At 42.8% G+C, this 26,890-nt stretch overlaps 3 protein-coding genes across 14 annotated transcripts in view; 2 read left to right on the top strand and 1 right to left on the bottom strand.

Moving 5' to 3' along the window:
- ciita (class II, major histocompatibility complex, transactivator) overlaps positions 1–6,554 on the top strand; it is an 81,995-nt gene extending 75,441 nt beyond the window's left edge. Inside the window, exons 19-23 of the mRNA XM_078417492.1 lie at positions 99–182; positions 1,700–1,783; positions 2,535–2,618; positions 3,496–3,586; positions 5,500–6,554. Coding sequence (XP_078273618.1) covers positions 99–182; positions 1,700–1,783; positions 2,535–2,618; positions 3,496–3,571 — 328 coding nt within the window. The 3' untranslated portion in view covers positions 3,572–3,586; positions 5,500–6,554. The remainder of the gene's footprint in view (positions 1–98; positions 183–1,699; positions 1,784–2,534; positions 2,619–3,495; positions 3,587–5,499) is intronic.
- A 12,990-nt stretch (positions 6,555–19,544) lies between these two features.
- On the bottom strand, positions 19,545–25,327 carry dexi (Dexi homolog (mouse)). Of its 7 annotated transcripts, none has more exons than XM_078418211.1 (3): positions 24,541–25,327; positions 23,421–23,495; positions 19,545–20,260 (listed from the first exon to the last, which is right to left on the bottom strand). In XM_078418211.1, the coding sequence occupies exon 1, from the start codon at positions 25,125–25,127 to the stop codon at positions 24,858–24,860; it is 270 nt and encodes an 89-aa protein (XP_078274337.1). In that variant the 5' UTR covers positions 25,128–25,327; the 3' UTR covers positions 19,545–20,260; positions 23,421–23,495; positions 24,541–24,857. The 7 variants fall into 7 exon arrangements, 6 of the variants coding, with proteins under 6 accessions (XP_078274337.1, XP_078274335.1, XP_078274338.1 ...); XM_078418209.1 differs by having other exon boundaries at positions 19,545–20,579; XM_078418212.1 differs by lacking the exon at positions 23,421–23,495.
- Positions 25,328–25,831: 504 nt separating this feature from the next.
- The window catches only part of clec16a (C-type lectin domain containing 16A), a 172,602-nt gene continuing 171,543 nt past the window's right edge, over positions 25,832–26,890 (top strand). For all 6 annotated transcript variants that reach the window (XM_078418213.1, XM_078418218.1, XM_078418216.1 and 3 more), the window contains exon 1: positions 25,832–26,282. In XM_078418213.1, the coding sequence (XP_078274339.1) occupies positions 26,203–26,282 (80 nt within the window). In that variant the 5' untranslated portion in view covers positions 25,832–26,202. The remainder of the gene's footprint in view (positions 26,283–26,890) is intronic.

A 26,890-nucleotide genomic window follows, 5' to 3' on the forward strand; every position in this document is an offset into this window, starting at 1 on the left:
ACACCAGAGATTTTGTCATTTAATATACCTGAGATATTAATAGTAATATGTGCACAAATTAATTCAAAGTAACTGATTTTCTTTTGTATATGTTATAGATTATCACGCAACCAGATAGCTGACCGAGGTGCACAGGTGTTGGCCAAATCTCTTCCCGACCTGAAATTCTTAAAATCTCTCAGGCAAGTTTAAAAAAAACAACTCCCGTGTGGGCATAGATTTTGAAATATTATTGTTTATCTTATGAAAACTCTAGTATCGCAAAAGTAGTCTAATTATAGGCATATTCCCTTGGACCTGTCCTGCCTTTCGATGAATTAATGGCTGACTATAACCAAACTCAGGTTCGAGGCCTGTGCGCTGCACCTCTTTCTCCTTCTCCGAGCATTTCATTCTTGCCTGATGGCATAAGACCTTTCCGTTTCTTATTGGGTTTCTTTCTCATGAAAGACACAGACTGGGGTGCCAACCCATCCTGTCCCGGGTGCCGTCTTTCCGTGCCGTCAACTGTCTCTCCAGTAGTCACCAAACTATTCTTGGTTGTCACCCAGTCTGTTCCTAGGTGCCACTGGCTGAGGCAGACTTCAATGTGAAAGACACATCTGGATGCGCTGGGACGCATCCTCAGTGATGTGACCTGGGGTCATCGGGTGTTTCGGGTCTCACAACATCAGACATCGTGAGCAAGAAACCCAATAAGCTACGGAAAGGCCTTATGCCATCAGGCAAGAACGAAATGCTCAGAGTAGGAGAAAGAGGTGCAGCGCACAGGCCTCGAAGACGCAGGAGGAGCCCGACCAGGACTCACCCCACAGATCCCAGTCCCTCCACGACACCAGAGTCTCTCAACCCCTGCAGAGTAGTTATTAAGAGGGCTGATCCGTGGGCGGTTGCTGCCGGGACACAAGTCGGGGCCTGATCAACCCCGGCTGGGCCGCCTGTTGTGAGACACGAAACACCCCATGACCCCAGATCACACCACTGTGGATGCATCCCAGCACATCCAGAAGATGTATCTTTCGTATCACAAAAGTGGTCTAATTAGAGGCATATTCCCTTGGACTTGTCCTGCCTTTCGATGAATTCACGGCTGACTATAACCAAACTCAATATACCTGTCTTTCCATGTTTCCCTTACCCCTTTCGTGAGCAAAAATTAAACCCCCTCTGATGGGCAACAATTACTGGCCATGACCAATAAATATCCAATCGACAACAGGATAGATTAAAGTGAACCCATATCTTTTGCTGCTCTGTAATCTTTCTTAAGAACACTTGACTAGAAATTGCTGTGTTTAACCTTTCTCCATGGTAACTCCAGCACTTAGCATCACTCTGCGTTGAACAAGCAACATGCAATACTTTCAAAACAAAATCTATAGGGGACGATTATAAGCTTTATATTGATTGTATTGACATTAAGTGCGTTAGACACTATAAAGTGTGCTGACCGTCTGAATTTCAAAAATGAAACTATGTTGTAAAACTTAACAGTGAGTGTAAGCCATTGCAAATGTAGGTACAAAATTTTGGTGAATGTTTTTTGCACAAATCGATTGAGCTTCAGAGTTAAAGTTCTTGATTTAAATATGAGACTTAATTGATTTTGGTCACCCACCCTTAATTTATCTAAATGTATGCAACCCACTAAGATTATCAATGTACATCTTGTCTTATCTAACTTTATTTTATTTCACAGTTTATATGACAATGTCATTGGTGACAAAGGCGCAGAAAAGTTAGCAGAAATACTCCCAGTTATGAAATCGTTGAAAGTTCTGGAGTAAGTAGCACAAATATTAAGATGAAAGTAATTATATAAATTTATGTTAAGGGTTAAATTAATTATTTGCACATTCCTTCCCTTCAAATTATTTTCTTTCTCATGCTGGGGTCATTACATTAGTATTGGCTACGTTATGGGGGGGGGAGGGAGGGGGCAACACACATAGATTTCTATGGGTAAAGCATATCAGTGCATGACAGCTGTCTCACTGGTCTCTGCTGCTGTAAAGTTGTGAGGTCTATATCAATAGGCAAAAAAAAAACGTCCAGAATTTCTTTCAGGATTTGTCTGCAAAATATCGAAACAGTTTTACCAGTTCTATAATAGCTAAAGCAGAAATACTTAAAAGAACTGCCCGAAGTTGTCAAAGAGGTGGTAGGAAGATTGCTTGATATATCATCTGTGGAGGCGGGATGGATAATTGGTCCACACTGCAGCTATGCTCGGCCAGCATATGAAGTCAGTTTCCACACCCCCTGCCCCCTTTCCCACAATATCCTTATTGTCAGTGAGAAAGTTGACCCAAATTTGATTCCAATGTCAGAGTTCGTGACTAGCTCTATTATTAACATCAGCCCTGAAATTTGGAGCCTGCCACCTATTTTGGATTTGAATGAAAGCTTACATTACTTTCTCTTATTACATCTTGTTGAAACAATTTCAGCAATGTAATGATGGATTATGTGTTTGAATTGCCCCAAATCTGCTGTTGTAGAGATTATACCAGTTCTTTTTTTTCTCTCCACAGTGTTAAATTCAACAAAATTACTGATGTTGGAGCTCAGAAGCTGACACAGAGTTTAAAACATTGCCCCCATATTGAGAAAATATGGTAAGTTAGTACAAACATCACAAATGATTAAAATCCACTAGGTAATCATAACCTGTCATTGTAGTACCTTGCCTTTCTTTATAAGTGCACATTAATACTATGGCATGTCTTTGTAGCATTGTGAACTAGTAGGAATGATTACTTTATTTAATGTCACCATGCTGGGTGTACAGACATGTGCACACACACTAACCTGCACCCATACATGCATGTACATTAATACCCTTTCTCACATATGCATGCGTATTACTTTCAGATGTTTCCAGATTTGAGCCCAGACATAACTATACTCATGTGCAACTTTATACATGCCACCATACATAACTCCTACTTGTATGTACCTACCCATTGTCTCATAGATATCTACTCATTAGCATCAGAATCCGATTTGAGCATTTTCTCTTTTCTAGCACAGAAATATTAAAGCCAATTGTTGTGCTCCATCTTCAGCAGTTTACAGTAATGAGCTAGTAGAAACAAGGAACTGCACATGCTGCTTTACACAAAAGGACACAAAGTGCTGGAGTAACTTGGCATGTCTGAAGAGTGTCACCTATCCATGTTTTCCAGAGATGCTGCCTGACTCACTGAGTTACTCTAGCACTTTGTGTTCTTTTTTATTAACATTAATGAACTATTTGTGCATGAGGAACTAATCCCATGTGTAACAGAGACATACTCATGATGATGTTTACCATGATGATCGGGATTCACAATGAATTTTGTAGCCAAATATACCAAGATCAATTCAGAAATGTTAAACTGGAACTGTGGATTGTTTGTGGGATTTAATGCTTCATTGAACATTGTCTTTAACCCTCTTAGTAATCAGCGAGTTTGTGTTTTGTGTGTTACAATTATCTGGTTTCACTGACAGGATATGGAGTCCTACAATTACACACTGGATGTCAGAACACATTCAACAGATCGATGTCAGAATTAATTTACAATAGGCAAACCTTTCGCAAGTAAGCACCTCAATTTTTTCTATCCTTTTGTAACATGTAATAATTTGATTTTAGTACTTTAATTTTAGTGCGACAATCTTTTTTTCCTCAATAACATTCTTCTTACCTAATGCATAAGGCATATTTGAAAAGTAAGATTTAGAGATATTAGCTCAGCCATTGATAATTAACGTCTTGCCATTTTCAACTCATGTAAACTGCTGTTGGATTTTTTACAATGGATAGGAATTTCTGAGTCATGAAGGTGTTGACAACTATCAGTGCTGTTCCATTAATTGGCTGACTGTGTAATGCAGAACAGATCTTTATTGCATCAGATGAGCCTAAAGATGAAAGTTACAACCAGTTGGGCTTAAACTTAACTATTCTCCCATACCTATGTTCTGCAGAAATAAAATAGTACACAGAAAATAGTGTTTATAAATGCTCCATGTAAATTAGGTCTAACTTGGAAAAATATCGATTTAGTTTAGAGATACAGCATGGAAATGGGTCCTTCGCCCCCCCTCCCCCCAAGTCCAAGCCAACCATCACACTAGTCCTATGTCACCTGACGGTATCATCTACTCCCCTACACACTAGGGACAATTTACAGAGGCTAATTAACCTACAAACCAACACATCTTTGGGATGTGAGAGGAAACTGGAGCATCTGGAGGAAACCCAAGGGGTCATAAGGAGAAAGTGCAAACTCCACACATATAGCACCTGAGGTCAGGATCAAACCCTGGTCTGAGGCTTTATGTGGACTATATGAATTCCACTGAATTCAATGTTACTTGAGGTTGTTTCAATGATATTCTATTTAAATACATTTTATTACATTTTATCATTGCAAGGGCATTGCAGATGGTATTAATAGGATTATTTTGCTCTATAAATGCTGTTTAATAGCATTCCTTTTCAATTAAAAATAAAGATGATTATTGCTAAGCATTTGTATTTTCACCTGCAAAACTAGCCTCCATAAAGTTTTTTTTGGTAGATTTTATGCTGCAGTTCAACATTACGCATGAGGGCGTTTTACACTTTTCCCACCAAACCATGCCGACATCCAAAACTCACTCATTCCTTCCCATGCATCCAACACCTCACCACCACACACATCATCCCTATCCCCTTGCCTTTGTTTTCTGTAGAGTCCACTCCCTCTGTAACTCATCTCCCATTTCTGTTTTATTGCCCCCTCTTTCCCCTCCCCTGTCCCCTCCACGACACCCCTCTCTCTAACTTTACATTTCACTTCTCTCCTTTCCTTGTCTGACATAAATTTGTCTCGTTTTCTCCTCTGACCTTTGTCACCCATCCTTTATTCAAATCCCCTAACCTGCATTCACCTATTGTTTGACAGGTGTTGTTTGACAGGTGTTCCAGCTTTCTCCCCATCTCCTCCTATCAGTCTGAAGACGTGTCCTGACCTGAAGCATTGCCAATCCATTCCCACCCTAGATGCTGCCTGACCCGCTGAGCGCCTCCATCACTTTGTGGTGTTTTGCTCAGGAATTCTCCCCTGCATTTATGTATCCAAAACTCTAGGTAAAATAAAGCAACTTTTTTGCCAGAAAAGTGCTTTACATCCTCATTTCAGAAGCATTTTTCCTGTTCATAAATGTGATGTTTCTTTGTTCCACAGTAAACATCCTCATCGTCCTTTTGAATGTGATTGATATTACTTGCCAATTAGACCCATATAAGGCAGATTTGTGCAGTTGGTCTGGGCCCCAAGAAAAGGGTTAAGAATACTGGCACTATCTTAACACGGAGCCTTTACAACTTGCAGATTTGGAAAGTCTTACCTTAAAAGTAGAAAAGAGTGTGTCAATTTACAATCATTATATCTCAGTGAGTTAATTTTTTTCTAGAAATAAAACATAGTAAATTAATGTTTTCTTTTGTTTTCACTTTTATTACAGTACTACAGAATCACAAATTGGCAGTGAGAGTTTGCAGAGAAAACATTAAGTTCACACTTCTTCAAGCTCTAAAATGCCTTTATCTTTATAATGAAACATCATATCGTCAATTTGCTTTTGTCACCATGAACAGCAAGAACCAATGAAGATTACCCCTTGTACTTAAAATGAGAAATGAGAAACTTCTTTGACCAAAGAGTGTTTTGAATGCAGAACTTATTACAACATGTGAATAATTTAATTCAATAGCATTAATGCACTTAGCAAGGAGATGAATGATTGCATGAGAACGATAAAGGAACTGCTGATCAGGTGGGTTTAATTCAGATGGGCGGAGGCTGGTATGGAGTATAAACAACAGTATAACCAGCGAGGAGAATTGTTCTGTTTCTATGCTATACATGTAGTTTGACAACTATTCACTTTTTCCTTGGGTAATTTCCTTTATGTCACGTTGGACTTTATGGAGAGGAACACAGTAGGATTGAAGCAGTGATTCAAATGTCCTACTGCTCTTTTGATCCTATCATTAGCAAGAATAACACAAGGAATTGTGTTGATATTATTCTTTGCAGCCAGCGAAACCTGCCGTAAGTGGGGGAAAAAAATGAAACCATTAATTAAGCTTTGCACAAAACGAAGAATTGCACTTGGTTACTTTAGTGAAAATTTGTTGCTGCTTCACTGGATGTATTAAAAGAACAATATTCATGTACAATTTTGTGTTAAAGTATCAACAAAGTTGGTTAACCTCTTATACAATACTACTGCTGGGAGAAATTTATGTCAAGTTGAAAAATCATCACAGAATTGTGAATATGTTCTCAATTTAGTTTGTTAATTTGTATGCCAAAATGGGAAATAACTGAACTACCTCTTCCTCTGTTAGTTATTATTTCCAGCCACAAGGTGATCTCTTATGTTATTGTTGTACCAAATCAAAGATTGCAATGTTAGCCTGATAGTGAAAGTCCTTTGCCAATTTAGGGAAGCAACCACTATTACATACCTCACCTATGGTAGAAACTTGGAAATGGTACTTTGCCATTGATCTGATGAAGGAGATGCCTAAGCAGCTTTTTGGATCAGAACGTATAAGGCAGGATCAGTAAGTTTGCAGATGACACTAAAGTGGGTGCTATTGTAGAAACATAGAAACATAGAAACATAGAAAATAGGTGCAGGAGTAGGCCATTCGGCCCTTCGAGCCAGCACCGCCATTCAATATGATCATGGCTGATCATTCAGCTCAGTAGCCTGTACCTGCCTTCTCTCCATACCCCCTGATCCCTTTAGCAAAAAGGGCCACATCTAACTCCCTCTTAAATTTTGCCAATGAACTGGCCTCAACTACCTTCTGTGGCAGAGAATTCCACAGACTCACCACTCTCTGTGTGAAGAAATGTTTTCTCATCTCGGTCCTAAAAGACTTCCCCCTTATCCTTAAGCTGTGACCCCTGGTTCTGGACTCCCCCAACATCGGGAACAATCTTCCCGCATCTAGCCTCTCCAACCCCTTAAGAATGTTATATGTTTCTATAAGATCCCCCCTCAGTCTTCTAAATTCCAGCGAGTACAAGCCCAGTCTATCCAGTCTTTCCTCATATGTAAGTCCCGCCATCCCAGGGATCAATCTGGTGAACCTTCTCTGTACTCGCTCTAAGGCAAGAACGTCTTTCCTCAGGTTAGGAGACCAAAACTGCACACAATACTCCAGGTGCGGTCTCACCAAGGCCCTGTACAACTGCAGCAGAACCTCCCTGCTCCTAAACTCAAATCCTCTTGCTATGAATGCCAACATACCATTCGCTTTCTTCACTGCCTGCTGCACCTGCATGCTTGCTTTCAATGACTGGTGCACCATGACACCCAGGTCACGTTGCATCTCCCCTTCTCCCAATCGGTCACCATTCAGGTAATACTCTGCTTTCCTGTTCTTGCCGCCAAAGTGGATAACCTCACATTTATCCACATTATATTGCATCTGCCATGCATTTGCCCACTCGCCTAATCTATCCAAGTCATTCTGCAGCCTCCTAGCATCCTCCTCGCAGCTAACACTGCCACCCAGCTTCGTGTCATCCGCAAACTTAGAGATGTTGCATTCAATTCCCTCGTCCAAATCATTAATATACAGTAAATAACTGGGGTCCCAGCACTGAGCCTTGCGGTACCCCACTAGTCACTGCCTGCCATTCCGAAAAGGACCCGTTTATTCCTACTCTTTGCTTCCTGTCCGCCAACCAATTTTCTATCCACCTCAACACTGAACCCTCAATACCGTGTGCTTTAAGTTTGTACACCAATCTCCTATGTGGGACCTTGTCGAAGGCCTTCTGAAAGTCCAGATATAACACATCCTCGTTACATCCTCGAAAAATTCTATAAGATTCGTCAGACATGATTTGCTTTTGGTAAATCCATGCTGACTTTGTCCGATGATATCACCACTTTCCAAATGTAATGCTATCACATCTTTAATAACTGACTCTAGCATTTTCCCCACTACCGATGTTAGGCTAACTGGTCTATAATTCCCCGTTTTCTCTCTCCCTCCCTTTTTAAAAAGTGGGGTTACATTAGCTACCCTCCAGTCCTCAGGAACTACTCCAGAATCTAAAGAGTTTTGAAAAATTATCACTAATGCATCCACTATTTCTGAGGCTACTTCCTTAAGCACTCTGGGATGCAGCCTATCTGGCCCTGGGGATTTATCTGCCTTTAATCCATTTAATTTACCTAACACCACTTCCCGACTAACCTGGATTTCCCTCAGTTCCTCCATCTCATTAGACCCCCGGTCCCCCGCTATTTCCGGCAGACGGTTTATGTCTTCCTTAGTGAAGACAGAACCAAAGTATTTGTTCAATTGGTCTGCCATCTCCTTGTTCCCTATGATCAATTCACCTGTTTCCGGCTGCAAGGGACCTACATTTGCTTTAACTAATCTTTTCCTCTTGACATATCTATAAAAGCTTTTGCAGTCTGTTTTTATGTTCCTTGCCAGTTTTCCCTCATAATCTATTTTCCCTTTCCTAATTAAGCCCTTTGTCCTCCTCTGCTGGACTCTGAATTTAGATAGCAAAGATGGTTATCAAAGGTTACAGCAGGATCTTGATCAGTTGAGCAAGTGGGCAGAGGAATGGTTAATGGAAATTAATGCAGATAAATGCAAGGGAAGTTTAACAAGGCCAGATCCTTCGCAGTGAATGGCAGGGCTCTGGGGAGTGTTGTAGAGCAGAGGGATCTAGAAGTGCAGGTACATAAGGTGTTCAAGAAGGCTTTTGACGCATTGTAGGGGTAATGATTATATATGTTGGGATGTTATGTTACAGCTACACAAGGCACTGGTGAGGCCACAGTTGGAGTATTGTGTTCAGTTTTGGTCACCCTTATAATAGTGCAGAGATGTACGAAGATGTTGTCAGGACTTGAGGGCCTGAGCTATAGGGGGAGATTGGCCAGACTGGAACTATATTCCTTGGAGTATAATAGGATGAGAGGCGATCTTATCAAGGTGTACAAGATCTTGAGGGTAATAGATAGGGTAGATGCTTTTTCCCCAGAGTAGGGGAATCAAGAACCAGAGGTTTAAGGTTTAATAGGAATCTGAGGGGCAACTTTTTCACACACAGGGTGGTGAGTATATGGAATGAGCTGCCAGAGGAGGCAAAAACTATAACAACATTTAAAAGGCATCTGGACAGGTACATGGATAAGAAAGGTTTGAGGGATATGGGCCAAACGCGGCAGGTGGGGCTAGTGTAGATGGGGCACCTTGTTTGGCATGGGAAAGCTGAGACTGTTTCTGGGCTGTATGACTCCAGTAATATTCTGCACTATTTTGATGGTAGTGTAGAAGAGAATACAGCAGTAACATAATTAAGACACCTACTTATCAATATCTCAGCATTTCTTATAATTTTAAATGGGGCAATTCTTTGTGTAGAACTGTTCCTAAAAAGTGTGAAATCACACAAAATATTTTAATTCATTCACTATTGTACAGAATTGAGCTATTTTTTAAATTACATGAAATAATGTATATATGTGAAATATCAGAATGAGTTTCTACAATTTATCAATGTAAAGTATAAAAATGTATTGTAAATATATTTGCACAGAATTAATGTGGCAGGAGAATATAGTTTTGATAAGAGAAATGCTTGTTTCCAATTTTGCTGTGTAAAAAAACCCAAATTGCACTGATCCTTTCAAATGTTGCTGCTGTTTTAAATAAACTTAAGAAAGTCAGGTTCATGGGTATTTTTTTTTCTGGTGTTCCCATTGCCTTTGGAACATAATCAGCTACAGAAAACTTTACATTAGAGAGTCCTTCATTATGCTTCAGCCCTTCAGGACTGTAAGCATCGGAAGACAAAGTTCATTGTAAATCTTCAGAACAACATTTTAATTTAAACCTCCTTTATTGCATTGTTTGATCTCGGACTTCTGGTGAAAGGTCATTGGCCTAAAACGTTAACTTTGTGCCTCTGTCCACTGGTGGTATCTCAGAGCCAACATAGCAAAGGTACTTCAAAATGAAACAGAGCTGTCTCTAACTTGTTTTCTTCTGCCTTCTGTCTGCCTCCCCCAGAGATTTGACTTGTTTTCAAAGAACCAACTGGCTGTTTTTAAAAATGTCTTGTTTACATGTATTCAGACATACACATAATATAGTCTGCTTGCTTTGGAAAAAAAATGGGAAGAAATGTTAACCCGATTGCTTGTGATGGAAAGTAAAAATTGGGTCAGGTGTAAAAAAAATACATGATCCATTTCTCCAAATTTCACATACGGCAAAGTAAAGTTACCTGCTCAGAATAAACAAAGACATAAATAATTAGAAATTTGCGCTTTGGCCGTCTGCATGTAAATTTGAAAAGATTGGCAATATATTGCCAGAAGTTAGAGACTTATTTTTTGTTGCATAAAGTGCAGCACGGTGGCGCAGCGGGAGAGATGCTGCCTTACCACTCTTGCAGTGTCAGGGTTCGATCCCGACTGCGGCTGCTGTCGGTATGGAGTTCTCCTCGTGACTGCGAAGGTCGGTTCGGTTTCTTTCCTCACTCCAAAGACATACAGGTCTGTATGTTAATTGGCTTGGTATACGTGTACAAATTGTCCCTAATGCGTGTGTTGGATAGTGTTAATGTGTCGACTCGGTGGGCCACTGGGCCACTGGGCTTGTTTCCGTGCCGTAACTCTCAGCATTAAAAAAAACTTTAAAAATTATTAAATTAAATCAGTGTCTCCTATGGACTTCTCAGCTCTGAGTAGGTTAGTTCCATCTGAAAGGCTTTCGAAAGAGGCTTGAAACCTTTGGCAAAAATATGAATTAATACCATAAATAACACAGAAGGCTGCCCAGTATATAAATGTATTCTTTGTAAAGTAGGACTTGATTGATCTGATATATATATATATTTTTTAAAGGATTATGTGCTTGCCTTAAGCTAAAAAGAAGCAATTATTATGGATACACTAAGATCAAAGCCATGACACTTACAATTTATGTGTAGGAAAGAACTGCAGATGCTGGTTTAAATTGAAGGTAGATACAAAATGCTGGAGTAACTCAGCGGGACAAGCAGCATCTCTGGAGAGAAGGAATGGGTGACGTTTCGGGACGAGACCCATCTTCAGACCCTTACAATTTATTCAAACTTAAGCAGAGATGCTCAACAGCATATAGATTTGACTGCATATAGAGAAAATAACATGTCGCTATGGCTTTTGACTATTCTAATTACACTTTAACTTTACTCGGAACGCAATTTTGCGTCTTTAATTTAAAACTTGATTTATTATTTTTTATTCCAAAAATAATCTTCAAGCATTCTGCCCTTGTTGGTGCCACGATTCAACAGTTTTCCTCCAATTCCCATCCTTCTGCCCCCCTTCCCAAGAGTTGGGTTTCAATTCAGAATCAGCAGGTGAGTAGTGTTTCTTTACAGTCACCAGTATGAAATTACTTTGGACAATCTTGGATTGACAGCCCATGAGATGACTAAAATATAAATTGAAAATCTCTGAGCATTGATCCAAGATTGGGATTAAAGATGTTTGCTATGGCACAGTAGAGTAAATTACATTATAATATTAACTCCGATTGAACATGGCCTATTTTTAACATGTTCTACTATGGTGGGTAACATCAGCTAGCCTCATGAACTCCCAGAAATAGAAATACCAAAGGATGTGAATGTTGAACTGTTGATAATGCGCTTAAATAACTGGTTTATTTCACTTTAAGATTTTAAAAAACCTCCCACACCTGTTGGTAAGTTTACTACAAAAGCTTACTTTTACCCGGGGATTTGTTCAGTGACTTTTACTCTGGGAAACAGGATTCGGTTCAGTGAGCTGGAAAGATGGTTATTCTGCATTAGTTTAAATCGGGCTAGACAGATGGATGAACACCCCTTGGGTTGCTCTGACTGTTAAAAGGGTGAATTCAATTAATTGACAGAGTTCCCAAAGGAAGGAGAGTTTGTGGACCAAATCTATCCACAACTTTATCATGAGGTATGTTCAGTTACGCAATGCGAATCAACAGCCTGGTGCCATTGTATTAAGGGGATGTTTTATTTCTGACTGGTAGATGTAATGAATGTAAAGTAATTGTAATTATTTACCTTTTGTCATTTAAAAAAATAGATTACTATCGAATGTTTAGTGTTTGCCTTTAAATCCGTCAGCACCTCTCCCTTCAGTTGTTCATCTACCCACTACTCGCCTCTGCATTTGTAAAAACTGCTTTGTAAAGTCCACTCACATCATTCTGCATTGGGTCACTCTTTAATTCTTCCTTCAAAGGCAAGGAGTTTGTTTCCTCCACCATTATCACAACTCAATCCCTCCCACCTCTACCAACCGACACCAAGTCATTACAAGCCACTCAAGGCAAGGTACATGCTAAAATAACAACATAAATATGAGTTGTTTGAAATCTTTCATTAGATTTTGTTTTAGATTTAGAGATACAGCGCAGAAACAGGCCCTTCGGTCCACCGGGTCCGCGCCGCCCAGCGATCCCCACCGCCCAGCGATCCCCGCACATTAACACTATCCTACACCCACTAGGGGCAATTTTTTACATTTGCCCAGCCATTTAACCAACAAACCTGTACGTCTTTGGAGTGTGGGAGGAAACCGAAGATCTCGGAGAAAACCCACGCAGGTCACGGGGAGAACGTACAAACTCCGTACAGACGGCGCCCGTAGTCAGGATTGAACCCGAGTCTCCGGCGCTGCATTCACTGTAAGGCAGCAACTCTACCGCTGCGCCACCGTGCCGTCCTTTGTTCAGTGGGGGGAAAGGAAAGAATTGTAATCTCTCGATCTGTTTGAATATTGCAGTTAACAGACACATCATTTCCCCCACTGAACAATTACTTTGTTCAGTGGGGGAAATGATGTGTCTGTTAACTGCAATATTCAAACAGATCGAGAGATTACAATTCTTTCCTTTGGGACAGGCCAATGTTAATGTAACATATTGGAAGAAGTTGCAGCATTGCCTCTCGAGGCAGTTAGAGTAGCAGATGTTCTGATTTCGACATCTTTTGATTTCAACAGACTAGAAAATGTTTGCAGAATTATCAATTAATTTCAATGTGACATGCCCCCTTTGTAATAAACTGAAAATAATTTGAAAGATCATTTGATCGATGAATTTGTAACCAGTCATTTCTGGATAGTCCGGCCAATCAATTACATTTTAATATTCTAAACCATTGTCCTAAATTTAAATATTTAAGTAGCTTTTATCTTTGATGCAATCCAAAATGCACAAATATTAAGCATATCTTTAGCATTACTCTATTATTGATAGTCTGTTCTTGATTTAATGTGCCACCCTTTACTCTGTAAAAACTATTCGGAGCTTTACGATCCAATTTACATTTTATTCATTGGTTGAACATTACTTAAATAGGAATGGTGTGCAGAGCCAACTTTAGAGGCGGTTGGGATAGACTCAGAATTTAGTGATAAACCCAATCACATTCATCAAAGATTTTGTTTGGAGTCTTCTATATAAACAATTCAATTTTACATGCAGAAATCCAAAAATGCATTTGTATAAAATAATATTCAATGTATATTTTGATGCCACTTTTACAAAATTCAGTTGCACCTGCACAAATTATGAATGGCAGGAATTATTTGTATGGAAGCAGGCGAGTGCTGCTACAGAACAAATGAAGTCTTCCAGCCTCGCCTGGTATACAGACAAAGAATTAGAGAAGCAGGCCACCCGCCAGATAGGCCTTATATTGCATTCCAAATTCCTCCCACTTCACATGGATCCCCCACCACAGGACCTGCTAATTCCCTAACCCTGCAAGTCCAGCCAACTGAGTCCTGCTCCATCTCCCCAAATCAACTGAACCTCCAATCTTTTCTTCCAAAACACCAACCTCCATCGCCCTTCCCATGCACAAGCCAGGCCTCTCTTAACCAATCAAAGTGTAAGGGGTTTCTGCGCCGAGCTTTCGCCCGACCTAAGGTCCCCATGCCTTGCTCTGATCCCTTGACCAGGCCGCGCACACTGGTTCCCCGTGAGTGGTTCGACCCACTCACCCTTTACGGTTCTAGACACTGGACTTAGATGCAGGAGCGTTTATAGTGCAGAAAAATTCAACCAGACCAGATTTGAAGACCAGGGTTTAAATGGAAAAGGCTTTTATTGAGCTCTTGGGACTATTGTCCATGAATACTTATACAGTTCTATAAGACATATCTATAAGACACATACCGAATTACATGAATACTTTTGACTATGAATCATAAAACGCACAGTTCTACAAGACATATACACGACTGTAAGATGGGGAACGTACGACACATCGCAAAATTGACCAACACATATTCCTTTACACACCCACGTTTATTCAAACCACCCCTCTACAATAAACTATGTCCAGGATATGCAGGATCGGGGTACATGCTCACCATGGGGCTATTACTGGGGTTACTGGCTGTTCGTGCTGCTTCTCCGCTGCTTTCCGTGAGGGTCGTGCTTGTCCCCTGAGTTTCTTCCTTCCGTTTTTCTTGCGTTCCTTGCAGGTTTTCTTGCAGTATTTCTTCTCGAGTTGCGTGCCGGTTCCTCTCTCTTGCACTTCGCTTCTTCTTGCCTGTCTTTTCTTCCTCCTGCATCCGTTTGACTTCTAGTTTAAAACCCAAAAGTCGTGGCCAGTTATACTATTCTGACCCGTCCTATCTCCCGCCAGATCTTGGGATCTCTTTGTTTAAAAGATATGTATTGAGTTTTCTCTCTGATCTGCGCTTATGTCCGGGGGTACCGGGGATGGCCAGACGGTGTTAATTGGTATTTCGTTGCGAGGTGATGGGTTTAACTGGTTTTCCATCACCTACCAGGTAGTTTTCTATGGGCTATTGTGCCCCCTTAACGAGATTAACTGTGTAGGTCGGCTTGGGGCATTGTGAGTATGCTGATGTCAGCGCCCCAGTGGCTGGACTTCGACCTGGTTTCGCAGGTTTCTGCATGGCCAATATCCATCCATTGTTCTGGCCGTGGCTTTGCAGAAACCTAGAGACTGGGCTGTAAGGTTTTTGCTTTTGTGGTTGGTCACGAGGTCCTGGGGCCATCTTAGGACCCACGGATTGTGACATCCCTTGGTAAACTGACCGCAGCCTTTCTCCGCTATCAGCCCCAGTCTCCCGTTTAAAATGTCCAAACTGCAGCTCTTTGGTTAGGTGTTGCTTGCAGAATGAGGGAAAACTTCTCAAATCTTACAGTCCCTCCTGTTGATTTGCATAACCCCAGCTTATCGAATCAATTAAATAATGTGGTTGAGCAATGTTTTCCCGATTCTCCACATCCAGACCCCTGAGGTTTTAACTAACTAGTGTTCCATTGCGAACGTACAGTCCCCATCTTCTAGGCTGACCTTTACTGCCCGTGTCCCGGGCAAAACTATATTACATGTATGTACATTTTCATGTCAGACATATACACCTACACCTTGTCCCAGGCCGATGCCTCCGCCATCCTCCTACTGGTGTCAGCTTTAATGTAGGACATGAAAACAACACAACAGCAAAACGATACATTTTTTTACATTCCTTCAACACAATCATTCTTTATACAATTTTGAAAAAGGACAATGCAAAACACAGTTCACTCGGTGCGGAGGGGGCCCGTCCTCCTAGCAGCTTGCGGCTGGGTCCTGCTCGCCTACCCGCACGTCAGCGGTACCTCGAACCCCACATACACATATAGATCCCCTCATCCGGTTCCCACCATTTGTCCCAACACACACTCAACTGTTCTTTAGTCCCAGAAATAGTCCTGTGAGTGTCGTTGTCAAGTCTCTCCCACTCAACAGTGGAGTTGGCCATTGTCCTGCTCGTTTTCCTCAGCCACCACCGCCTGCTTGCGGGGACCTTCCCCGTGCATACCAGGCAGATCATTTTGCCAACGGTGGCGCTGATCTTTTGGGCGATGATCTTGACTCTCGGGCACAATAACGAAGTGTCCCGATAAGCAAAGCCTGAGGCGCTGGAATACAGCCACCCCGGCCACCGGCCTTCATGGAAGTGAACTGCAGTCTCCTCCGCTTCTCTCCTTCCAGTCCCATCGGTCGCGATGGGAGCCGTGTCCCCGGAGCAGCCGTAAATGATGATGTCCTTGGTGCGGCCCCGATAGGCCCACCCACATCCGATCGCCGTGGTAACGATCCACCATACGAGTGCCTCCTTCCACTCCAGAAAAACAGATAAAATATGGTATAGCCAGCCTCTTGGGGAGCGCTTGGCTTTGTTAACGCCTACGCGGGCGGGTCTCTTGACCCCCAGCCTGCACCCCACACCCACACATCCTGGACACATCAACTTTATTTACAACTATCCCCACAAAACTTATCTATATTACCTAATCCTTATCTATCTAAAATATAATACAGCGCCGCCTTCCCAGGGCGGCTCAGCTAATCCCTGTCAGGGCTGCAGCGGTTCATCTCCTGCGGCTGCACCACGTTGTCTCCCACCTTTGATCCTCCGCAGCCTGTCGCTGCCTGGTGGGGGCTAAACCTCCTCTGAAACGTTAGCTCCCTCCTCCTCACTTGGCTCCGGTACCTCGGGGCGTGATTGACCTCTGTCCAAAACTTTCTAGGTTGGGGTCCCCTGCTAGACCTACGGAGAGTCACCTTAGGCACTGCCCCCTGGATAGCCTGGCTGAGGACCGGTTCCTGCCGTGCCGCAGCTCGGGTACCCCCCGCAGCTGCCGACCCTGGCCCCTCCTCATCCAGCTCTGCCCCCTTGGTGCTGGGTATACCCGCGGCATCCGGCCTCACCCTGCCTATACCTACAGGTGGTGAGCCTCCGCCCGCTACCCCCGCCTTCCTGGTGCTTGAGTCGGGGACGTTACTGTCGTCCCCCTCCGACTCCTCTTCCTCCGTAATGGGATCCAGCCCCTGGTCGAGCTGATCAGGCTCTTCCTCATCTGAATCCCACCCAAAACGCGAGACCCTCCATTCCTGGAGAATGTCCTCCCCCCTCACGCAGGCAACCTTGCCTGTCTGCGTGACCTGCCTCATCCTTTGCTGTGAGTCCCCACTCACAGGGCTGGCCCCTGTGGTTGACCCCTGTGCTCCCGGCTTATACAATTTACATTGGTTGATATGAAACCACTTAATCCGCCGGGGCATCTTCACGGCGTAGACCATGGGGCTGGCTTTATCTATAATACTGTAGGGCCCCATGTAGAGTGGTTCGAAACTACCTACCCTAGCGTAGTTCCGAACCATTACCAGTTCTCCTACCTCCCACTCCTGCAGCTTGCGCGGCTCCAGCAACAGCTTGTTGCCCAGGTGCTGCCTTCCCATGTTCCCAGCCGCCTGCCCGTGGACCTGCTTCAGATGTTCGAAGAGGTTCTGGACAAACCTGTCCCTCTCAACCTCTTCGAGCTGACCCTCCGTGAAAACCGGGGCCAGAACATGGGTGGGAGTGCGCATAACCCTGCCAGTCATCAGCTCGTACGGGGAATATCCCGTGCTCTTAGACTGGCTGGCCCTGATCCCCATGAGGACTAGGGGCAGGACCTCCGCCCATTTTTGAGGCGAGCCCATAGCCTCCTTCCTCAACCTTTCTTTCAGGGTCCTGTTCATGCGCTCCACAATCCCTGATGACTGGGGATTGTGGGCTACGTGCCACTTCCCCTCAATGCCCAGGAGCATGAGGGTGTTCTGCATTACCTGTCCGGTGAAATGACTCCCTTGGTCGGACTCCACAAAACGAGGGAGCCCCCACCGTGAGAACTCCTCCGGGACCAGGATCTTAGCAGTACCCAGTGCCGTAGCTGCCTTGCAGGGGAAAGCCTCCACCCACTTAGTGAACACGTCAACGAGGACGAGGCAGTACTTATAGCCTCCTTGGGTGGTGGGCAAGGACCTGATGTAGTCGATCTGGATCGACTGCCATGGTCCCTCCACCCTCCAGACGTGTCCCATGGGCGCTTTCCTTTTCTGGGGGTCTGGGTTATTGGCAGCACAGACGAGGCAGCTGGCACAGAACTCACGGACCACGTCCCTAAGCCCCGGCCACCATCCCGCCTGCTCTACCCGCTGCCACGTAACCTCCGGTCCGGGGTGCCCTGCCCCATGACCCTCATGTGCCAACTGGAGGAACTCCCTCCTGTGCTGCTGTGGCACAACCCACTGTTCGGCATGAAAGAGCATGCCTTCTTTTACGGAGAGGGTCGCCTTACCGTAGAGACCCTCTACCTGCTCGCCCTCACTAACAGCTCTGAGGACGGCTTTTAAAGCAGGATCCTGAGCTTGGACGGTCCTCAGGTCCAGAGGCAATGTGACCTTTGGGGTCCCAACGTTACCCTCCTTACCCTGGATCGCTGCTATCTGCCTGTGCCCATAGGGGTCCCAGAAAATGCCACTGCGGGCGCCCTCCTTAGCCAGGGCGTCCTCCTGCTTGTTGCCCTCCCACCGGGACTCTGTGGTGGAATGGGCCTTCACCTTATGTATAAAAACCTCCCCTTTCTCCCCTACTGCGGCCAAAATCTGCTCTAGCAGGGGTTTAACAGTTAAAGGCCTCCCGTCTGAGGAAGTGTATCTGCGACGGGACCAGATGGCCAGGTACTCGGTACACGAATTGCAGGTAAACATACTGTCCGAGCAGATCATGTATGGGGTTGGGAACCTCTCTGGGTGGGTGACAACGTACGCCACTGCGGACAGCTCGGCCTGCTGCGCGCTCATGAGACTGGGGAGCTTAATTGCCAAGGCAATGCCTGCCTTGGGGTCATAAATTCCACATCCCGTGAGTCGTTCGCCAGCTGACACCGTACTGGAGCCGTCCACATAGATCTCCCGGCCTGTGGGATGGATCCCAGCCCGTAGACCTATGTCGACGTCCCAGACCCCCTCCACGGAACACCGATGGGCCGTTCCGGGATACACTAAATTTGCCGCGAGCTTTGGCTCGCACAGACCTTCAATCTTCAGATTCATCAGTGAAAGGAGGAGGGTCCAGCGCGCGATGCAGGCGCTGATGACAGTCCCATCCTTGATCCTTCCATCCAGAAGCATCTGGGTGGGTGTGTGATGGGTGAGGAGAGTGATTGGAGAGGTTCCTGTGAAGATTAAAGCCCTCTTCACAGCCCAATGCGTGGCTAAAAGGTGCCTCTCGCAATTGGAGAAACTCCTCTCCACATCGGTGAGCACCCTGGAGTACACCACTGGTCGCAGCCTACCGTGCCGTTCCTGCAGCAGCACGGCACTCAGGCTGTCCCCACTGGCTGCCACCTCCAGAGAAAACCCTTTCTCCCCATCTATGGCACCTAAGGCTGGTGCGGTTTGCAGATCCCCTTTCAACTTCTCGAACGCGGCCTGGCAACCCTCATCCCAAGACTACTCCACTCCCTTGCTCAAACGGTTAGAATCTAAATAAAAGCACTCCATCAATATAGTTGATCAGCCAAAACAAATTAATCCTTAAGAATTAGCATTAAAATATATAATCTACTGCTTCTATAACATTATGAAATTTGTTTTTATTTTGCTCAAATCCTTTCAATTACAATAGAAATTTCAGCTGCTGTGGGAATCAAAGTTCAGGAAAAAATTCATGTGACCTATTAAAATTCATTGGTCAGATTGTGTAATACTTACAAAATAAAATAACATTATGTTACATGGGCTGTGGAATACAACAGCTATAACACTGAAACTACAAATTTATTGCACCAGCTACAGGTGTAACAGGTACTGCAAATTATTAAGTCCGTCTTCATTTAAACACATGCCATGTGATATATTTCACACATAACAGATCCATGATAAAACCATACATTATTCACAAGAACGGCGGTAACAAGTGTTAATTCTTTAAATTATACTAATGTAGCAAGATCAGTTATTGATATTTCAAAATGAGCTGTTAATGAACCATCTGTAAGTTCCAACCTCAAGAAATATATGCTGAAACATGAATAATGTATATCCTTACTAAGCTCAGTGACATTCAACCCATATATCTGATTTTTTTAAAGCTGCATGGAGTGTATGCATGATAACTTAGTTCAGTGTTTTGATACAGCGGTGCAAAAAGTATTATGGTTCCTTGCACACAAAATGGATATCCAGTACAGAATTCTTGCATTGTATTGCTGATGGTTATATAATCCATATAGCATCTACAGCCCCTTTGGGATGTTTCTTCTATGTGTGATTCAAAGTGATTCTCCTGAGGTTGAACATCTCCAAGTATCATTTCTTCTATCCTGTTGAATGGCACAATGTAAGTAAAGAGATAGGGACATTGTGTTAGATTACTTCACAGGTTCTTCTTACATCACTTCCAACCCTGTATTGTTCATCCCTTCCCTCAGAGACTATCTCAGGCTCTTACATTTTTTATTCAAGGACTAATGAACCAGTTAATTTCTTCTTGTGCCAATTTTACTTGTGATCCATGATGATTTAAAACACAGTTGTGCAGTTGAATCTTTAAGGTGTGTAGCTCTATTAGTCACATTATCAGGTTTAAAACTGCAACAAAATGGTTTGTTGAACAAATCCACGAATTTCCACACATTTCATCTGTACAATAAAACAGGATCAAAGCAATAATTAATCACACCTAATAACAAAATTAACAATTTTTCCTCTGAGACATTAGCCCCTCATCACCAAATTAAAGTATAAAGCTAAGTTTTTGTTCTCCTTCAAGGCACAAAATAGCCCAGTGGTTCCCATTATTTTCCCAGATGGGAATAAAAAAAGCTGAAAGAAATATTAGTTGTCTCTAGATAGTTGCTAGTTTCACTGTGGCAATCAAGGAGTCAGAATAGCTTGTCTTCAATTAGAAGAATGACAGCTGAATATTCCATCTCATAAAAAGGTCAAGAAATAATATAACTGAAGTGTAAAGTTGTTATAACATACATTGTCCCACATTTTTTAATCATTGCTGGAAATCGGACAATTTGTATTAACAGTTTACAGTCTAGATTTTAAAAAGTACTAGACATTTTCTGTTATTGCTTACAAATAATAATGTACTCAACAATAAGGCTGCTCATGAACTATCCATACTAGTCAAAAGCTAGTCTTCCTCCACGACTATTTTAGTTCTGATCATTTTAATGCATTAAAAAATGCTCTTTTGGTTCATGTATAATATACTGCATCTGTACTTTCTACCTATTGGAATTGTCAACTGTATAACAATGGAATTGTCAACTGTATAACAATTCTAGATCCTCTGCACTCACATTACAGGTTCAAATATCAATTTGCTCATGCCCCTAGATGATTTATGCCAGATAGGGTGGGGCCAAATTAAAATATATGCTGAAACAAAGAATGATAAAAGGTTCAGTGAATAATTTAAGAGTTTCATGTTGGGAGGGGCAAGCCTGATCTGTAACTCTACTTAATAATCAGCAAAGGGCATTTCACTTTCTTTTTAAACTTGCAGTTTGCTTCCCCGAGCAAGACATATTTGCTCCACTTTGATTAATCCTTCTAAAATAACAATGCCAGACAAGACGGCCCTGTTGAGATCAAGCAGCAGGGCCCTGACTTAGTCCTCTGTAATTAATTTCTAAGCCTCTGGGGAATAACAGAAGATCTCCGCTCAGAGATTCCAAACAACAGAGGGCCCAGGAACCATTTGACCAAGTGTAAGAGAAAGCAGAGAGACAAATTGAGAGACAGGAAAGACTGACAGATAAGAGAGAGATAAAAAAGAGACAGTAAACTAATTTTTTATGTTGGCCCAGAGCACAGGGATTTACTCTGTTCAACTCATCAGTTTTGTCTTGAGAAACGACTAGCATTTATGCCCCTTTCATCAAATACATACTACAAATAGTAATTTGCTTGAAACAACCATGAAATGTGTTGAGACTGGGCAGTAAGTTATAACTCTCTGGCAAGCACTGGCTGGGCTGAGTTGCTTTGCTGTGTTGTCCATCCTCTGTAAAAACAGAGGAGAGAGGAAATAAGCAGAAAAGATAATTAAATCTGAAGTGCAGTTGGGATAGGGAGAGAGGGAAATCGATAGTTTGAACAATTGGAATGTCAACATGGAAAATCAAATGAAATCAATAGGAAAATCTTGACAAGATCAGGTGTCTTTTATAATACCTATTAAACACACTTCTGTGATAGCTATTCATATCCCTTCAGGCCCCTGATTATTGATTAAGGAAAGCAGATTAAGATGGCCTAAGTAATTTGAGAGTTTATTCTGATCATTTTCTTCTATTGCGCCAATGATGAACATAAACTTTATGCAGTCAGAATGTTAGTGGAGAAACTGTCCCCTCCAACAATGGCATATGACTTGGCCACGAGTATTAGATGCATGAATCTGTGAAAATAAGTATTCCATTTTTATGCACAAATTAGATAACTATTTGCAGTAAAAATCCTCAAGGATGTATGTTAATTCAGAACATGAAAAAAGATGCAGCTGTCACACATCATAATGCAGGTCAATAACTTTTTTGTTTGTTAGTTCTTGAATTACTTGGCTGGATTGAACTTTAGATGTGACTTGATGTAAAGCAGTCGAGTGAAAGAAAAGTTTTCACAATTATTTATTTATAGGTATTGGTAGGCATTCATTCAGTGGACAATTAATTTTTAGTTCACTCTAGCACCAATTTCCAATTAAAAAATAACCTCCAGCTATTTGTTGACATCAATAAGTGCATACTTACTGACACCCACAGTAAACTAACAGATCAATTTTCTCTACAGTAAGCAGCCGAGTTGTACAGATGAATACACACACTTGATAAAGAAACTGCATATGAAATTAATCTAAAATAAAATCAGAAAGTGCTGGAAATACTCAGCAGGTTAGGCCACATCTGCGAAAAATGAAACACAATCACCAACAAATGCACTAAACGTTATTCGCTTGTCATATCCTTGCACTAAACATTATTCCCTTATCATGTCCTTCCACTAAACGTTATTCCCTTTCTGCTGTCTTTCTGCTGACTGGTTAGCACATAGCAAAAGCTTTTCACTGTACCTCGGTACACGTGACAATAAACTAAACTAAAGGGAAGCAGACTCAGTGACTTGGTTCTCTCCCTACATATGTGGCCTGATCTGATGGGTATTTCCAGCATTTTCCATTTTTGTTGATATACATTATACATGGAGCTTAAAAATCTGTTTTTCTTTCAATATTTAAACAATCTTAGGTTTTAAACAATTTACTTAGTCGTGTAACCACCACAAGAGTAATCAAAGACTGCTATTTTTGTTCCCTGCTGTTGGTGGACCAAATGTTGTATTTAATTTTCATAAACATTTCTATTTGCAAGGTGCCTTTAACATAGGAAAATGGTTTTAACATTTCACATGATGCAAGACTAAAAGCTTAAATCAGAGAAGTGGGTTTAAAAATATATATCTTACAGGGACGGAGAGCTTGAGAGAAGAAATTCTACACCATCAGCCTTGGCAGCCAAATCAAGATTGCCAATAATGGAGCTATTAAATTAGAGAATAAGTAGGTCAGGATATGATTACAGATATCGTAGAGTTATAGTTTGATGAGATTACAGGTACAGAGCAGAGTGAAGTTGGAATTCTAAAAAAAGTAGGGGAGGAACATCTCATTCTTCCATTTAATAATTTTATTTCCAGTGAGACAATTGAAACTTCACTTTTCATTATTAATAATAAGATGACTTCGTTAAAAAAACGAAAGCCAGCACAAATCTGAGAATTCAGTCTAACAGAACAGATCTTATGCTACTCGATTGTGGTTATACTGTCCAGAAATAACTTATCAACAATTTTATCCTGCTGGTTCATTCTGAAAAAATACTGATATGAAGAACCATTTTTTTTAACCATCTTCAAAATGAGTGACAAGTCCTGCACATCATTGAGTTGCTACCATCCAAAATCGGTTATTCTACAATTTAGTCGAAAAGTACAGCATGCTGCTTGCTATCATCATTCGGGTCTGTTTTAAAACGTGGATAGGCGGGGTGAATTGCAGATGTTTAGTCCCACCCACTTGCAGGTTGACTCCAGTTCCCAGGGAAAACAGATTCAGCACCACATTCTTCGCTCACGATTCGGAAGAAACCAGGTTAAGTTGAAATAGTCAGATACAAGGCAAAAACCCCTGGGCCATCCGAGAAAGGCTAAAAAAAAACACATTTCTTTTTTTTACATCCGGTTCCTTTCGTGACAATATCATTGTCCCCTGACAGGATGAACTTTTCTGAAACGCATTGAATTTTGCAGATAAAATTGAAAAGATTCTATCATTTCCTACCCGCTTTACAAATACATTAAGGTTTACTCCTTTAGACTTACATCTTATTAGAAGAACAGGAATATATTAGTGCCGATACAACCGCAAATAAATAAGATTTACAATTCAGGAATATTAATAAAGAAAATACTTAATGGCGATTCACAAAAATAACTGTGAAGATCACAATTTTGAACAATTTGCGATCCATTGCATTTGATTTTTCTGGGGTTAGTAGGTCGACAGACACCATGAGCAAATACCTACTGTTTAATTAATCCTGGAGATGCAGTTCTGTTTTGCAATGGTGACCATCATTTTTAAACAGACAAATGCTCTGGAATATTTCGTAATCCATATTATTATTACTTGCAATCTTGGCACATTTTAGTAAGGACAACCAGACCACAATAGCCACAGAAACGTTTGGCAGATAATTATCCTGTACTTCACCAACCCAGAGCTTTGCTTGCAAACCCAGGTTTGTTACTCGGATCTGGTGCATGGTAGTTGTCCATTTCTGTGCTGAGCAAAAAATATTGATATCATGAAGTGAGTATGTGTGCGGGGTTTTATTATTGATTTTAGTCAAAGTAGCCATCGAAGACATCCAGTTCGGCGTCTGTATCATAGGCAATCGATGCCGGATCCGACAAGACCCCGAGGTCAACTAAAGCTTGGTCGAAGTCGTCGGGAAGGAAGACAATTCCCACGTTGAGGAGGATGTACTCCATCAGGAAGGCATAGTAGAGGATTAGCACGTTCACAAAAAACAATCCCACGTAAAACATATAGGGCAACTCATCAAGGAGCGACTCCACCGATTCGAGGTCAGCGTAAACAGAGGCGGTCATAGGCTTCAAGGTGGCGGGTTAACACTGCGGCAGGCGCGTCTCGGAGCCGCGCTGACATTTGCGCGGTGAGGGAGGAGGGGGGGGAGAGAGGCCCTGGCTTTCCGACGCCCGTGGCTCCGCCGCTCTCTTCCCCAGTGTCGCGGCGCTAGGCCGTGCCGTGCCGTGCCGCTCTCCGCCCCTCCCCCGCTCTTAAGCTCCCGCCTCCCTTCCACTTCTCATTGGCTGCCCCGTTCCTCCCCCGCCTCCTCCGCAGCGCCTTTTGATCGACGGACAATCGCAGCGCAAACCCCGCCCCACCCCGTCCCGCCCGTCCGGGCCTTCAGCCTGAATGGCTGACGGTCACGTCACTCACATGACGACACACTGAATGGCCAACAACCGCGTCAATCAGATAACGACACAGTAGTCTGTCCCGTCCCCTCTCCCCGCAGCGTACTTCTGAATGGCTGACGGTCACGTCAAGCACATGACGACAGAGTAGACGACCCGCCCTCTCTCGCCAGACCATGTCTCTGAATGGCTGTGTTTGACGTCAATCACATGACGCGACAGCAATTGTCCCGCCCCGCCTCATGTCCCGCCCTCTCTCCCTCTCCCGACCCTCCCGCTTGATTGACCAGCAAGGTAGGTTGTCTCGCGCGTCGCCGTTGTTATGCATTGCCGTCGCGTGCACTGGACGTCATCGCTCACTCCCTCACTCACATCAGCGCAGCCGTTAGATTTAAATTTGGCATTTTAACTACAACATTCTCACCGGACCCGTTATTGTTCTATTGACAGAGTTTTGCCGGTAAACGTAACATTATGGGAAACGCGAGGCTGTTTTGAAAGGAGTCGTCGCAGCAAGTTGATCGCAAAGGACTTGGGGATTTGTAGTTTATCAGAGCCGGTTGACCGTGACTGACGTCGGCGCAACCAAGCAGAGGAACGCCATCTCCCAGCAGCCAGTGCTCGCCGAGCGTTGCTGCGGCTATCGCCGAGACCGAGTCAACCAGTATGTTGGTGGAAGGCTTGAATGTCACTGGCATATTCTAACACATCGCAATAGTATGCGCGGAAGAAGCGTCTAGAAGTGATGTTTGGCCGTTCGAGGAGCTGGGTCGGTGGGAGCTCGGGGAAGTCCCCCAGAAACATTCATTCCTTGGAACATCTGAAGTGAGTCTACGTGATAATTGTGGCTGGAGAAATGCCGGAGTTTGGTTTCTCACAGGCACAGCGCTGAGCTGTATTTCCTGGATGGACCAGGCCTTTGGCTCCAGGTCCTTGGCTTTACAAATCTTTCCCCTGCTGTCTCAGTAGCGATTGCAACGTGTTTCCAATTAGTGTTTTAGTCTCCTTTTCTGGAACAGTTATGATTACGTTAATTTCATTATTACAAAAAAAAAGTTTTGTGAATTTAAAATAAGGACACAGGTCTTTCTTTTGATGGACACTGCTGGCAGTTCATCGATGAATGTCTTGCCTTTTGCTGTGTCGATCGCTGAAGAAATCACGTTTCAGTCCTGATGCGAAATCACGATTCAGTCCCTCGACTCGAAACGTCGACTTTAACCTTTTGCCTCCACAGACGCTGTTTGACCCGTTGAGTTCTTCCAGCAGTTTATTATGTTTATGTTTATCATATCGGTATTCTTGACGATTGGTATAATGTAAAGCAGGATCACCAACGTTGATTTTGTTTAGTGGACTTGCCAATCTAGAAATCCGCAGATTATATTTGTCAATTATTAACACATAGTGCATTCAACATTGCAGTTTATAAT

Source organism: Rhinoraja longicauda, chromosome 21, assembly GCF_053455715.1.
Source record: "Rhinoraja longicauda isolate Sanriku21f chromosome 21, sRhiLon1.1, whole genome shotgun sequence".
Classification (NCBI taxonomy): Eukaryota; Metazoa; Chordata; class Chondrichthyes; order Rajiformes; family Arhynchobatidae; genus Rhinoraja; species Rhinoraja longicauda.

Bases quoted from the DNA above. Each gene is read 5' to 3' on its own strand.
- dexi (XM_078418212.1), bottom strand. From the start codon at position 25,127: ATGACCGCCTCTGTTTACGCTGACCTCGAATCGGTGGAGTCGCTCCTT.